The 14,709-nt window shown below is 43.8% G+C and overlaps 1 protein-coding gene across 1 annotated transcript in view; it reads left to right on the forward strand.

The window, feature by feature from the left end:
- Nucleotides 1-2,561: 2,561 nt before the first annotated feature.
- LOC126238197 (uncharacterized) overlaps nt 2,562-14,709 on the forward strand; it is a 191,365-nt gene continuing 179,217 nt past the window's right edge. Inside the window, exon 1 of the mRNA XM_049947776.1 lies at nt 2,562-2,744. Within this exon, the coding sequence (XP_049803733.1) occupies nt 2,642-2,744 (103 nt within the window). The 5' untranslated portion in view covers nt 2,562-2,641. The remainder of the gene's footprint in view (nt 2,745-14,709) is intronic.

Raw genomic sequence — 14,709 nt, forward strand, 5'->3', positions numbered from 1 at the left:
TCACAATTTATGAAAGATGTTTATATTTTATTAATAGGATTAAGTAGGAATAATTAATATTTGTCATGTTAGAAATAATGGTGGTAGCAGGGAATGTCTGCACCAAAGTATTGTTGACAAGAGAGACTGACAATTGATATAATTTTAAAAAGGGCGGGAGAGACCGCGTATGGATACATTTTAAGAAAAGAGCGGGAAACACCACCCATTGATACATTTTGTAATGGTAGCAGGGATTGTCTGCACCAGAAAGCATTGTTGGCAGGAGAGACCGCACTTTAGCGTTCGTAGGATGTCGGTAGTAAGCGAGATGTGAAACGAGTTGGTAGCAGATCTGAAGTGAGAGGTTGAGAGGAGCGGTGTGCCTGCCAGCCACCAGCTATGATTTACAAGAGATTATAAACGGATGTACAGAGACATCAACTAACTATTATCATAAGAGGAACTAATATTATTGAATTATTTTCTTCGAGAAACTCAAGAATACTGAAGGTATTTTTGCGCGGTGCTAGTTGTAAGATTATTGTAAAAAGTAAGTCCCATTTGACCGTTGGTAAAATCATTTCATTACCAACAGTAAATATTTGAAGCGTTTTCAGAATATAATTTTGCCAGCAATGTTGCATTACTGATTATAATCCATCCCAAAAACCACCAACATAAAAATTTGCAAAAATTTTATTGTTGTCAAGAAAAAGTGTAACTTTGAATTACGTAACTTCAGTCAAAATTAATTAAAGAATAAAGTCAGATTTGCTATTAAAGAATAAGGTCAGCTTTGGTAACAAATACAGCCACTTATTATGACAGCCCACCAGCAGTTAATAGAGTATAGTAAACCAGAGTAAGTATATTCATGTCGCAGTTAGATGTAGCAGTCAGATGGCGATCCAGTAACAGTAAAAAAAGGTAAGGAACAGTTTTGGGTTATTGCAGATAACGACTGAGGGCCACGACGACGACACATTCTATGTTTCGTCGAAATAATCAGAAAATCACTTTTAATAAGCAGCAATTAAATTTGTATGAGAAGATTGAGAAAGAGAATAAATTTCAAAGGAAAGATTTCATTTGTTATTATTAAGCAAGGGATAGAAATCCTAAGGGAAGGTTACAGAACGCAGCATGTTATTCTCAATGGAGAGAAGTCTTGCTAAGTAAGAGTGATTTCAGGTGTGCCGCAGGGGAGTGTCGTAGGACCGTTGCTATTCACAGTATACATAAATGACGTTGTGGATGACATCGGAAGTTCACTGAGGCTTTTTGCAGATGATGCTGTGCAGTATCGAGAGGTTGTAACAATGGAAAATTGTACTGAAATGCAGGAGGATCTGCAGCGAATTGACGCATGGTGCAGGGAATGGCAATTAAATCTCAATGTAGGCCAGTGTAATGTGCTGCGAATACATAGAAAGATAGATCCCTTATCATTTAGCTACAAAATAGCAGGTCAGCAACTGGAAGTAGTTAATTCCATAAATTATCTGGGAGTACGCATTAGGAGTGATTTAAAATGGAATGATCATATAAAGTTGATCGTCGGTAAGGCGGATGCCAGACTGAGATTCATTGGAAAAATCCTAAGGAAATGCAATCCGAAACCAAAGGAAGTAGGTTACAGTACGCTTGTTCGCCTGCTGCTTGAATACTGCTCAGCAGTGTGGGATCCGTTCCAGATAGGGTTGGTAGAAGAGATAGAGAAGATCCAACGGAGAGCAGCGCGCTTCGTTACAGGATCATTTAGTAATCGCGAAAGCGTTACGGAGATGATATATAATCTCCAGTGGAAGACTCTGCAGGAGAGACGCTCAGTAGCTCGGTAAGGGCTTTTGTTAAAGTTTTGAGAACATACCTTCACCGAAGAGTCAAGCAGTATATTGCTCCCTCCTACGTATATCTCGCGAAGAGACCATGAGGATAAAATCAGAGAGATTAGAGCCCATACAGAAGCATACCGACAATCCTTCTTTCCACGAACAATAGGAGACTGGAATAGAAAGAAGAACCGATAGAGGTACTCACGGTACCCTCCGCCACACACCGTCAGGTGGCTTGCGGAGTATGGATGTAGATGTAGATGTACATAGGTTATTGTAAAAGGGAAGGTTATCATTAACAAAAGAGATATAGAGGAGACGGTTATTGCGTAATAACAAAAGAGGTATAGAGGAGACGGGTAGGTTTCACAGTTAGGTGCTAAAGTTGGTGGTAATGTGGGAGAGGGGGGAGCAGCAGACGGGGGGGGGGGGTAAATAGCTATTGTCTAACGGCACTCAGGGGTGACGATTTAGGAAAGGTTAGGAACCGCTGATGTAGGAGACGTAGCAAGCGCTTGCATTGGAGACAGAGCACGGAGACCGCACCGTTGTTCGGAATGCGAGACAAAGCGGAGATCTCGGGGCAGCGGTCAGGCGCCGCTGGCTTGTATGGGCAGTAATCCGGAGATAAGTGACACTGCCTGTGGTGCGGGAGGGATTGGGGGGGGGGGGAGAAGGAGTGGGGGCGGAGAAGTAGGAAGCGCTGACCGAGCAAGTGGCTGTGTGTGGCTGGTGGCGCGTCGGTGCGTGAGCGTCGCCCGCTGCGAGCGTGACACGCGCTAAGTGGAGGGAGTGGCCGGCCAGTCGGCCGCCAGCTGTCAGCCATGCCGGTCGCCTCCGCCAGGGACTTCTGGAGGCGCTTCGACCAGCGGCCCGCCGCCCCCGGAGACCCTCCGTCGCCCGTGTGGTCCTCGATATACTGCACCAGTGAGTACCGACACCGCCCAGCTTCGCTCTCTGCACGGTGATTATTCGACAACAATGACAGCAACATTGGGTGCGCCACTAGGAAGCGTAGTACCATTCATCATCATCATCAGTGTTATGCCTAAAGGCAGGTTTTCATATGGTAGTTCTCCAGGCTGTCCGGTCTTCTGCCATCCTCTTCAGGTCTGTATAATTTCCTCTTCCCTTTATGTCGTCTATCATCTTGTATCTCGTTCTTCCTCTCAGTCTTCTCCCACAAACCAATCCTTCCAAAGCATCTACAAGCAAGCACTCCCTTCTCAATGAATGTCCTTGTGGTGTCACCGCCAGACACCACACTTGCTAGGTCCGTTAGTATACGTCGGACCCGCGTTCGCCACTATCAGTGATTGCAGACCGAGCGCCGCCACACGGCAGGTCTAGAGAGACTTCCTAGCACTCGCCCCAGTTGTACAACCGACTTTGCTAGCGATGGTTCACTGCCCACTTACGTTCTCATTTGCCGAGACGATAGTTTAGCATAGCCTTCAGCTACGTCATTTGCTACGACCTAGCAAGCCGCCATTATCAGTTACTATTGATATTGTGAATCATGTACCGTCAAGAGCGACGTTCATCATTAATGGATTAAAGTTAAGTATTCCACCAGCTACGTCCGTTTTTTCAAAATTCTAATTTCCTTGTCATGTTCCAGACCTCACGCCAGCCTGCGTGAGCTAAAACGCGTGCATTTCGGCCTCCTTTAGTAAAACGGTGTTGGCTCTCTTGCCAACCACAACAGTCCTAACCAGTTCTTTTTCCTTTCTCTTACAACTTTCAGCAGACATCTTCTCTCACCAACCCTTTCCAATACTCTTTCATTACTCACTCTTTCCATCCAGCTTATTCTCTCCATTTTCCCCCACATCCACATCTCAAACGCTTCTAACCTTTTTTCATCCTCTCGTCTCAGTGTCCATGTTTCTGCCCCATATAGTGCCACACTCCAGACAAAACATTTGCCAAGCCTTTTCCTTCGTCCTTTATCTAATTTGCCACATAAGAGTCTCCTCTTTCTGTTGAATGCCTCCTTCGCTATGGCAATTCGAGTTTTCACCTCCTGGTGACATCTCAAGTCTTCAGTTATTGTGCTTCCGAGATATTTAAATTTACTTACTTGGCTAATGGTAGATTGTCTTATTTTAATATTGGACAGTCTGCTTCTTGTACTGATGACCATACTCTTTGTTTTTGCTGTGTTTATTTGCATCCCATATTCCACACAAGCTTCATTCAGATCTTTGAGCATATTATTCACTGTCCGCTCACTTTCTGCCACTAATACCATGTCATCAGCAAATCTTATACATTCTATTCTCTTTCCACCAATACATGTTCCTCTTTTCCCATCTAAGCTTTTCGCAACAGTCCCTTCAAGGTATACGTTAAACAACAGTGGGGAAAGGCAACAACCTTGTCTAACACCTCGGCCAATGCTGCTTCCTTCTGACATTTCATTTCCAATCCTTATCCTTACTTTCTGGTGTAAATATAGATTCTGTATCAGTCGTCTCTCTTTCCAATCTACTCCTTTCCTCTTCAAGATACCCATCAGCTTGTTCCACTGAACTCTGTCAAAAGCCTTTTCTAAATCTATAAAAACAGCAAAGATTTCTCTACCCTTTTCCATATATCTTTCCCCTCTTCTAAATCCGAACTGCTCCTCTGCAATCCCTCTATCCAGCTTGCCATATAACCTTCTATTCAACACTCTCAGCAAGACTTTAGCTGCGTGAGAAATTAGACTGATGGTCCGGTGCTCTTCACATTTTCACCATTCATAACGTACATTAAACTCAGTCGCTCAGTGACCACACTGCCACCGAACGAAAGACAGTACACAAGTCCAAGACCGTACCCAGTAACGGACGTAAAGTCGTCAGCACATGGACCGTGCACCCGAAAGACAATGTTGAGGGTGCCGAGTTTCTGACGTCACAGCGTGAGAAAAGGACATCGTGGAACCTCTCCGAGCGTGCAGAGCAATACGAAGCACGACAGAGGTTCTGTACGTCAGATTTGGACGTAGACCTACGGGAGGGAAGAATACACGCCTTCTCCTTTCAGTACAGAGACTGGAGACGTACAGCCCATTTTTGGTGGGTTTCGTATTATAACTTACGTCCGATGAATACAGGGTGTTCGGAAATTCTGTTACAAATTTCTGGGACTTGTAGAGGGGAATGGGTACGTAATATTTTGAATAGTAATCAGTGTCCGGAAACGTCATCCAACGACGCTACAGAGCTTTAAAGTTATAGGTGTCGCCGGCCGTTGTGGCCGAGCGGTTCTAGGCGCTACAGTCTGGAACCGCGAGACCGCTACGGTCGCAGGTTCGAATCCTGCCTCGGGCATGGTTGTGTGTGATGTGCTTAGGTTAGTTAGGTTTAAGTAGTTCTAAGTTCTAGGGGACTGATGACCTCAGAATTTAAGTCCCATAGTGCTCAGAGCCATTTGAACAATTTTATAGGTGTCGGCACTTGTAAATGTATGTGCATACGGAGTGATTCTGTGATGGTGTTACAAAATTTCAAGGGTGATGGAGAAGGGTAAACGAACCAATTTGAAATAAGATTATTGGGTTGAGTGGATTTGGGGGAGGAGACCAAACTGCGAGGTCATCGGTCTCATCGGATCGGGGAAGGATGAGGAAGGAAGTCAGCCGTGCCCTTTCAAAGGAACCATCCCGGCATGTGCCTGAAGCGATTCAGGGAAATCACGGAAAACCTAAATCAGGATGATTGGACGCGGGGTTGAACGGTCGTCCTCACGAAACCGAGTCCAGTATGATAACCACTGCGCCTTCTCGCTCGATCAATTTGAAATTAGAGTCCCTGAACCATATACGAACGAGTCGAAAGTTATTAACGAAAACCGTTCTAATACCTCTGATAGTGGAGTACATGTACCGGTACTGTTGTTGCTAGAACTGTAGAGTATGCAGCTTCCTGAGGTGGTAGTACGGAACAAAATAAGAAATAAGTGTCTAGTAAATACAGTCTCTGAAGTCCATACTTCAAGAGCTATGCGCATTTGTTCAATAGAGGAGAGGTATGCCACACTAGCGAGGATGAACAAGTGCTCATAGTTCCTCAGATATGGATTTTAGAATGCATGTTTACGAGAAATGTTTTTCTTACCACTCTGAAAGTTGCGTACCCTACAATATTAGCATCAACAGTGTAGGTACATGTATTGCGGTTTCAGAGGTACCAGAATTTTGATACCATCACCGAATCAACCGACGCCTGTAACTTTTAAGGTCTGTAGCGTCATTGGATGACGTTTCCGGGCACGGGTTCCTATTCAATATACTACGTATTTACTCCCTCTACGAGCCCTAGATGTTTGCAACGGGAATTTCCGAATACACTGTAAATGCCGTTTCAAAGCACCAGCAAAATGATCTCTGGAAAACCTGTTGTGTATAGGTAGCATTTGTTGTGAAAAAGACGGGAAACGTCATATTGATGGTTAAATAATTTTCGAATTTTGACTCGTGTGTTATGAAAGTATGTCGCACAAAGGCACATTGAAGATCCAGCAAAAACACTTTTTTTTCTTGGTATGATTTGTTATAATTACACGTCAGTTAATGAAAGACCAACCAATGAAGCCTGCAGAAGATAGTAACATACAAGACAACGTCAGCTTTTACAGACGTGTGCGCTCTCTCTCCCAGGAGTGTGTGCTGGACTGGCTTATCTACAAGAGAGCTTACACTATCTGTAGTAATATATTTTGCACTCTCTTGTTTAGCGTTTGCATTTTTCACATTTTCTTAAGATTCTGCTACTGAGCAGTAGAGTTATCGAAAAAAGGCAGCACTAGGGTTTTACGAGAAAGTGAGAAAGATGAAATACTTTTTATCTTATGTGAAAGACTATTGCAAATTTGTGTCGCCCTATTTGTAATGCAATTTTGCGTGCTGCTGTCTTTATTGACTATGCATGGAACTTTCGTTTTTGCGCATTCATAGATACTGAAATTTTTATTTGTGTATACTACAGACAGAACAACACGACTCGCATATGGAGAAGGAAGAAAATGTGTGTTTTAATAGTGCTGTCCATGTTGTAAACAAACAGTGCGATTTGTGGGTCGGATACAGCTGACAACCGCCACTGCGGCGCGCTGTCGATCCCGTGTACCACGTTGAGACAGGCGTACCGTACGCACAAGTTGCTCCGTTTCCGAGCGATTAGCGTGCACGTTGAACTCGGCACGCTCAACGTTGACGTTCGAATGCACGGTCCGCGTGCCGACGGCTTAAGGGTGGGGAGGGGGTGGAAAATGGGGACACTTTGCGGTGAATGGCGAATAAGATGTCAAGACACTCATCATCAGAGAGTATCCAAACCGATATTGAATTGTCTGGTGCTGTAGAATGAGAGGTTGGTTTGCAAGATTTCTTTGCGGGGATAGGGGTGAGAGGGGGGGGGGGGAGGAGAGGATTTAGCTGCTCCCCCTGCCCCTCATTGCGTATGCTCTTATCAAGTCCGAAAGACTGCTATCAGTCTTCGAATATTGTTTCATTGTGTCACATCGTGATAAGGCTCCTCCTTTCAATCTACGCAAGGCAGATACTGAGACAAACGATCACATAAAATAAGAGTCTACTACAATCTCTCAATAGACGAAAGATATTTCGGTCTGGTGACGTACTTGCACGACAGTACAGAGGTTATGTGGAAGATCTAAGCAGCAGTTCATCGTAGGACGCTAAGGAAACGGAAGGTTCCAAGCAGCGATACAAACGGTACAAGTCATTTCGTTATCAAAAAGAGTCATCGAGAACATGCACATAATTATAGGCCAGGTATAGAATGGGATAGTCACACAATCAGAACTGGAGCCAGGGACAGAGACTCTTGTGACATTATCCTGACTGCCTTGTCCGAGAATTACTTCGAGCAGATAGTTAGAGAACCAACTCGTGAAGCTAACGTTTTAGACCTCATAGCAACAAATAGACCGGAACTTTTCGACTCCGTGAATGTAGAAGAGGGTATCAGTGATCATAAGTCAGTGGTTGCATCAATGACTACAAGTGTAATAAGAAATGCCAAGAAAGGAAGGAAAATATATTTGCTTAACAAGAGTGATAGGGCACAAATCGCAGAATATCTGAGTGACCACCATCAAACGTTCATTTCTGAGGAAGAGGATGTGGAACAAAAATGGAAAAAATTCAGAAACATCGTCCAGTACGCCTTAGATAAGTTCGTACCGACTAAGGTCCAAAGCGAGGGGAAAGATCCACCGTGGTATAACAATCATGTACGAAAGGTACTACGGAAACAAAGAAAGCTTCATCATAGGTTTAAGAGTAGTCGAATCATAGCTGATAAGGAAAAGCTGAACGAAGCGAAAAAGAGCGTAAAGAGAGCAATGAGAGAAGCATTCAACGAATTCGAACATAAAACATTGGCAAACAATCTAAACAAGAACCCTAAAAAGTTTTGGTCATATGTAAAATCGGTAAGCGGATCTAAATCCCCTATTCAGTCACTCGTTGACCACGATGGCACCGAAACAGAGGACGACCGAAGAAAGGCAGAAATACTGAATTCAGTGTTCCGAAACTGTTTCACTGCGGAAAATCGTAACACGGTCCCTGACTTCAGCCGTCGCACGGACGCCAAAATGGAAAATATTGAAATAAACGATATCGGAATTGAAAAACAACTGCTATCACTTAGTAGCGGAAAAGCATCCGGACCAGACGAGATACCCGTAAGATTCTACAGTGATTATGCTAAAGAACTTGCCCCCTTTCTATCAGCAATTTATCGTAGATCTCTGAAAGAACGTAAAGTACCTAGCGACTGGAAGAAAGCGCAGGTCGTTCCCATTTTCAAGAAGGGGCATAAATCAGATGCGAATAATTATAGGCCTATTTCGCTTACGTCAATCTGTTGTAGAATAATGGAACATGTTTTATGTTCTCGTATTATGACGTTCTTAGATAATACAAATCTCCTTCATCATAACCAACATGGATTCCGCAAACAGAGATCATGTGAAACTCAGCTCGCCCTATTTGTCCAAGAAATTCACAGTGCCGTAGACACTGGCGAGCAGATTGATGCCGTATTCCTGGACTTCAGGAAGGCATTTGATACGGTTCCGCACTTACGTTTAGTGAAAAAAATACGAGCTTACGGAATATCGGACCAGGTTTGTGATTGGATTCAGGATTTCCTAGAAGAAAGAACACAACATGTCATTCTTAACGGTTCAAAATCTGCAGATGTAGAGGTAATTTCGGGAGTACCGCAAGGAAGCGTGATAGGACCTTTATTGTTTACAATATACATAAATGACTTAGTTGACAACATCGGTAGCTCCGTGAGGCTATTTGCAGATGACACGGTTGTCTACAAGAAAGTAGCAACATCAGAAGACTCGTACGTACTCCAGGAAGACCTGCAGAGGATTAATGAATGGTGCGACAGCTGGCAGCTTTCCCTAAACGTAGATAAATGTAATATAATGCGCATACATAGGGGCAGAAATCCATTCCAGTACGATTATGCCATAGGTGGTAAATCATTGGAAGCGGTAACGACCGTAAAATACTTAGGAGTTACTATCCGGAGCGATCTGAAGTGGAATGATCACATAAAACAAATAGTGGGAAAAGCAGGCGCCAGGTTGAGATTCATAGGAAGAATTCTAAGAAAATGTGACTCATCGACGAAAGAAGTAGCTTACAAAACGCTTGTTCGTCCGATTCTTGAGTATTGCTCATCAGTATGGGACCCTTACCAGGTTGGATTAATAGAAGAGATAGACATGATCCAGCGAAAAGCAGCGCGATTCGTCATGGGGACATTTAGTCAGCGCGAGAGCGTTACGGAGATGCTGAACAAGCTCCAATGGCGGACACTTCAAGAAAGGCGTTACGCAATACGGAGAGGTTTATTATCGAAATTACGAGAGAGCACATTCCGGGAAGAGATGGGCAACATATTACTACCGCCCACATATATCTCGCGTAATGATCACAACGAAAAGATCCGAGAAATTAGAGCAAATACGGAGACTTACAAGCAGTCGTTCTTCCCACGCACAATTCGTGAATGGAACAGGGAAGGGGGGATCAGATAGTGGTACAATAAGTACCCTCCGCCACACACCGTAAGGTGGCTCGCGGAGTATAGATGTAGATGTAGATGTAGATATCCCTTCCTTAAGTATCCTCGAATACAGGGTGGTTATAATTAAACTTTCGCTACTTGTGCGACATAAAACTATTTGCGTGTCGGTACCTAACTTAATAAGATGTGCAGATCGTGCGCTTCAGGATTTGCGTGGGATGTGCGCTAGTGTCATGACTTGCCCTTGGGCACCGGTACTGGTATGGCGACATAGGGAGGGACTCGTACCCCAGAACCAACAATATGCAGCGTGAACGGCACACGTTACAGTGATCTGCTTCTCTGCGGGGAGAGAGATGCTTAGGACGCAATGTGCTGATGCACGATGGACCACCACTTCACATTTATCGCGAGTTCAACGTGTTACTCCGTAACACATTTGGAGGAAACCGAATCATTGACCGATCGGCTCAAACTGTTTGGCCAGCGAGAACACCAGATTAAAACCTGTGTCATTTACGGCTGTGGGGTTGCCCGAAGGATAGGTTTATCAATGGGACACTAAAACACGCTGGAGGTTGGAGATAAGCATAGTGGGGGAGGTAGCCAACATCCCACCTGAGATGTTTCGCGCAGCAGTAGAACAATGTCTAGTACGTTTCAAGGCTATCTTGGATGCAAATGGTATTGAGCAACGTTTGTAGCCTGGAACGTAGACATCGCATCACGTGGAAATTAAAATGTGTTTCTTTCAATGGTTCATTCGTTATTTGTCTTCTGCACGTTCTTAAAAAATTTTCCACGAAGTTCAATTGTCCTATGGTCATTAGTTTTTCCTGGGGATCATGTTAACCGAAAATCTGCTCTTTAGGAATCATCAAGAATACCGCAAACAGGTATCTTGTGAAACAGCTCTATGTGTTCCTCCATAAGATTAGGAGGGCCGCAAATAAAATCGTTTAGGTTAATGCAGTGTTCCTTCAGTTTTATAAGGCATTTGATACAGTTTCACACAGTCACTGTGTGAAGAAGGACACGTAAATTAGTATAATGTTTGTAACTCGATTTAGGACTTCTTAGCAGATAGGTCCCAACGCGTCATTCTTAAAGGGGTGAAATCGTCAGAAGAAAAACTGGAGAGTTCCACATGGCTGTTATATGGCGCCGTTACTGTTGACAGCTTATATAAATGGTCTGGCGGATAACGTCAGAAGTCCCCTGACGCTGTTCGCAAATGACTCCGATGTATAGGGGAAAGTTGCAAGGCCAAGAAACTGTAGCATCATGCAGGGAGCCTTGCAGCAAATCAACGCTGTCTCACAGGCTGCCAAATTAGCCTCGTGGTAAATAAATATGACCTATTACGTACAGATAGGCTGAAAGACTCACTACAAAACGATTACACAGTTGTTATTGCTGTTGTCTTCTGTCTGATACAAAGTATTCTGTAGTCGGGGCATCAGCAGCTGCAGCAGTACACTTTACAGCAAGAACACCACCGATAGCCGTATCTTGAACCAATTTTATTAAGATACCATCAATTTCGTGGCTTATAACTACATCACCAGGTGCATATCTGAGCAACAAGAAATAAGTAATGACAGAGGCTGAACACCTATACCTAAAGTAATACCAGAGCCGTAAGCGCATAGTTATGAGAATAGATAGAAACAAATATACTTACAAAAATGAAAATTCGGTAAACAACATGGCGGAGACTATGGAACACCCAGCCTTTATAGTTAAAACCTTAATTCCTATAGAGCGGAAAGTCAGTGAATAAAAAGCTGGGCGACGGAAAATATCTCCTGCCATGTAACAAGGACGCGCCTATAACCAAAGAACGCAAGTGAGACATTGGACCAAAAGCAACATATCGTCGAGGCAAGAAGAAGCAGGCTGTGTTACGCTGACTCTCTATCAAGAAATCTGCTTCTTACCTCGATGATATATTGCTTTTGGTCCAACGTCTCACTTTCGCTCTTTGATTATAGCCGCGTCCTTGTTATGTGAGCCGGCCGCGTTGGCCCAGCGGTTCTAGGCGATTCAGTCCGGAACCGCGCGACTGCTATGGTCGCAGGTTCGAATCCTGCCTCGGGCATGGATGTGGCCGATGTCCTTAGGTTAGTTAGGTTTAAGTAGTTCTAGGGGACTGATGACCTCAGATGTTAAGTCCCATAGTGCTCAGAGCCATTTAAACCATTATTTTCTTGTTACGTGGCATGGGATACTTTCCGTCGCCCAACGTTTTATTCGACTATCCGCCCTAAGGATGTTACGATGTAACTATGAAGATTGGGCCTCTTATATTTTCAACCACGTTGTTTACCATATTTTAATTTTTGTAAATATGTTCGTTTTTAGCTGTTTTCGTAATTAGGTGCTTTTGGCTCTGGTATTACGTTGATGTACAGGGGTTTCTGTCTCTATCACTGTTTATTTTTTGTTGTTTAGATATGTACCTGATGAAGTGGCTATAAGCCACGAAACCGCAGCGCTTTAATGACATTGGTGCAAGATACAACTGTTTGTGGAGTTCTTGGTATAAAAAGTAATCTGATACAATTCTCGATAGGTAGACGTGCAAGTTCTCGGCAAATGTAATGACTGCAGTTTCCCCTTGCTTTCTGCTGTTCGCAGTACGAATTTAGACCTAACAAAGCCCAGACTGGCTAACGTAATAAGGCCAGTTCAGGAAATCATCTAGACTATTGGCCCTACTGAAAAGACCTGCTGGCGCTCTGACAAGACCTATGTTTGTGTTGCTTCTCAGCAGATGTGGTTGAACCTGCGGCGCAACAGTGTGTGGCGTTGAGGCATGCAAGACACCCTGCCGCGGCAAAATACATGGTTCGTGGGGAACCGGGGATGCACTTTTGGCGATTAATCTCAGGAAAGAGTAACAGTCAGCAGAATCCATCAGGAGAGACCTAAGAAAGCCAGGTGAAGATGCTGAGCTGAGGTTATTCTTTCTTCTTCTTCGTACTGGCCTGTATCCCATATCTACACGGAGTCGGCATGTTAATTATTGTATTTGTCAGTATTAGTGGTAGGGGAGTGGCCTTGTCGCCACCCCTGAGACGGAATTTGTGTACACCATCTGTCATTGTCGGGGGTTATTCCATAAGAACGATTGCGAACATTTTTCAGAATGTTTGCGTATCGTATAACTGAGGTAGAACGTGAACGGTATTGCCCTAGTGGAACGTGCGAAACCGCCATAACAACATCTAGGTGGCCCGATAAATCGGCCCTCGACTTTAATTCGTCGGGAGGATTCAAGCGTAACCGGCGCGCTTCCTCAGTCCAGAAAGCAGTCTGCTAACTTGATGCTGGCTTCCGGGTGAGTCTGATGCTAAACTGGGATTCACTAGAAGAATCCCAAGGCAATTCCCAGTCACGAAAGAAGTGACATACATAACACTTATTCGACAGGTTGTTAAATGCTTCCCGTCAGTATGAACCCTTTACCAAGTAGCATTGGCCTCTTGCCGTACCATTTAGTCCGACAAAATACGTGTCCAAGCGGCTGGCGAGGACGCGTGCGAGACGGGCCTGCGTGATGCAATACAAGCCGACGTGCAGATACCTCTTATGTGGCTACATGGTTATTTATCTCATGTGTTGCTGCTCTTGTGTATGTTAACACATTTAAGTCTGCTGGCTCTCGTGGCTATTGTCATTGAAGTTGAATATTGTATTGATCACAATCAACAGTGGACACCATCAGATCCTGAAGATAACACCAGCGGATGGGTCGAAACGTCGATAGTTTAGAAGAAATGTGGTACGGCCTAACAACCCAGATGATTTTAACTTCACTAATTCAATTCTTGTTCTTTTAATACAATATTTCAAACAAGCAAATAATACTTTAATATAAGTTATTGTCTTCGTTTCAGTTCACGTGTTGCTTCTTCAGAAGGAACGTATTAACACGACTCCTAAACGTGGACATTGTCAACCGAAAACGTAATTACAAGAAGAAATGCTCAATTACAAGAAGAAAAGCTCCTTGAGCAAATTTCTAATAGGAAAACACTTGCAATTCTAAAAATTAATGGTTCTACATGGCATAATAGTTTTGAAAGCATTGTGGCAGATATTGTATAACGCCACTTTACACTCCGTGCATTCCACGTCCTTTCGCTTCGTACTTCATGTTTCATGGAAACTTTGCTCATCCTTGTTTTTTTTCCACCTTGTGATGATTTTCCATGCTTTTCGTAGTCTGGTACTTAGTCACTTTTTCAACATTATCTCTTCTACATTTAAAAAAATGTTCAAATGTGTGTGAAATCTTACGGGACTTAACTGCTAAGGTAATCAGTCCCTAAGCTTACACATTACTTAACCTAAATCATCCTAAGGACAAACACACACATCCATGCCCGAGGGAGGACTCGAACCTCCACCGGGACCTGCCGCACAGTCCATGTTTGCAGCGCCTCAGACCGCTCGGCTAATCCCGCGCGACCCTTCTACATTTATTCGGTAATAAATATATGTTGCCTTTCTCTGAGCGCGTACTGTTTTTTGGATAACTTACGTATTGAATAGAGCCCTATGTGATATATAAAAGGAAATGTTTGGCCTGACTTCCGTTCCCACGAGTATGAATAGCGATGTTTACGTTTGGTCCGCGTTTGTTCCCACGAGTCGAACTCGTCAAAGTACGACAAGGGGATAATAGAGAAGACAGAAGATCCGATAAGAGAAACTCTTTTCATCAGTGGTCATGATGATGATAATGTTTGGTTTATGGGACGCTCAACTGAGTGGTTATCAGCGCCCATACAAATTCCCAACCTTTGCTCAGTCCA

This window comes from Schistocerca nitens, chromosome 1 (genome assembly GCF_023898315.1).
Source record: "Schistocerca nitens isolate TAMUIC-IGC-003100 chromosome 1, iqSchNite1.1, whole genome shotgun sequence".
Classification (NCBI taxonomy): Eukaryota; Metazoa; Arthropoda; class Insecta; order Orthoptera; family Acrididae; genus Schistocerca; species Schistocerca nitens.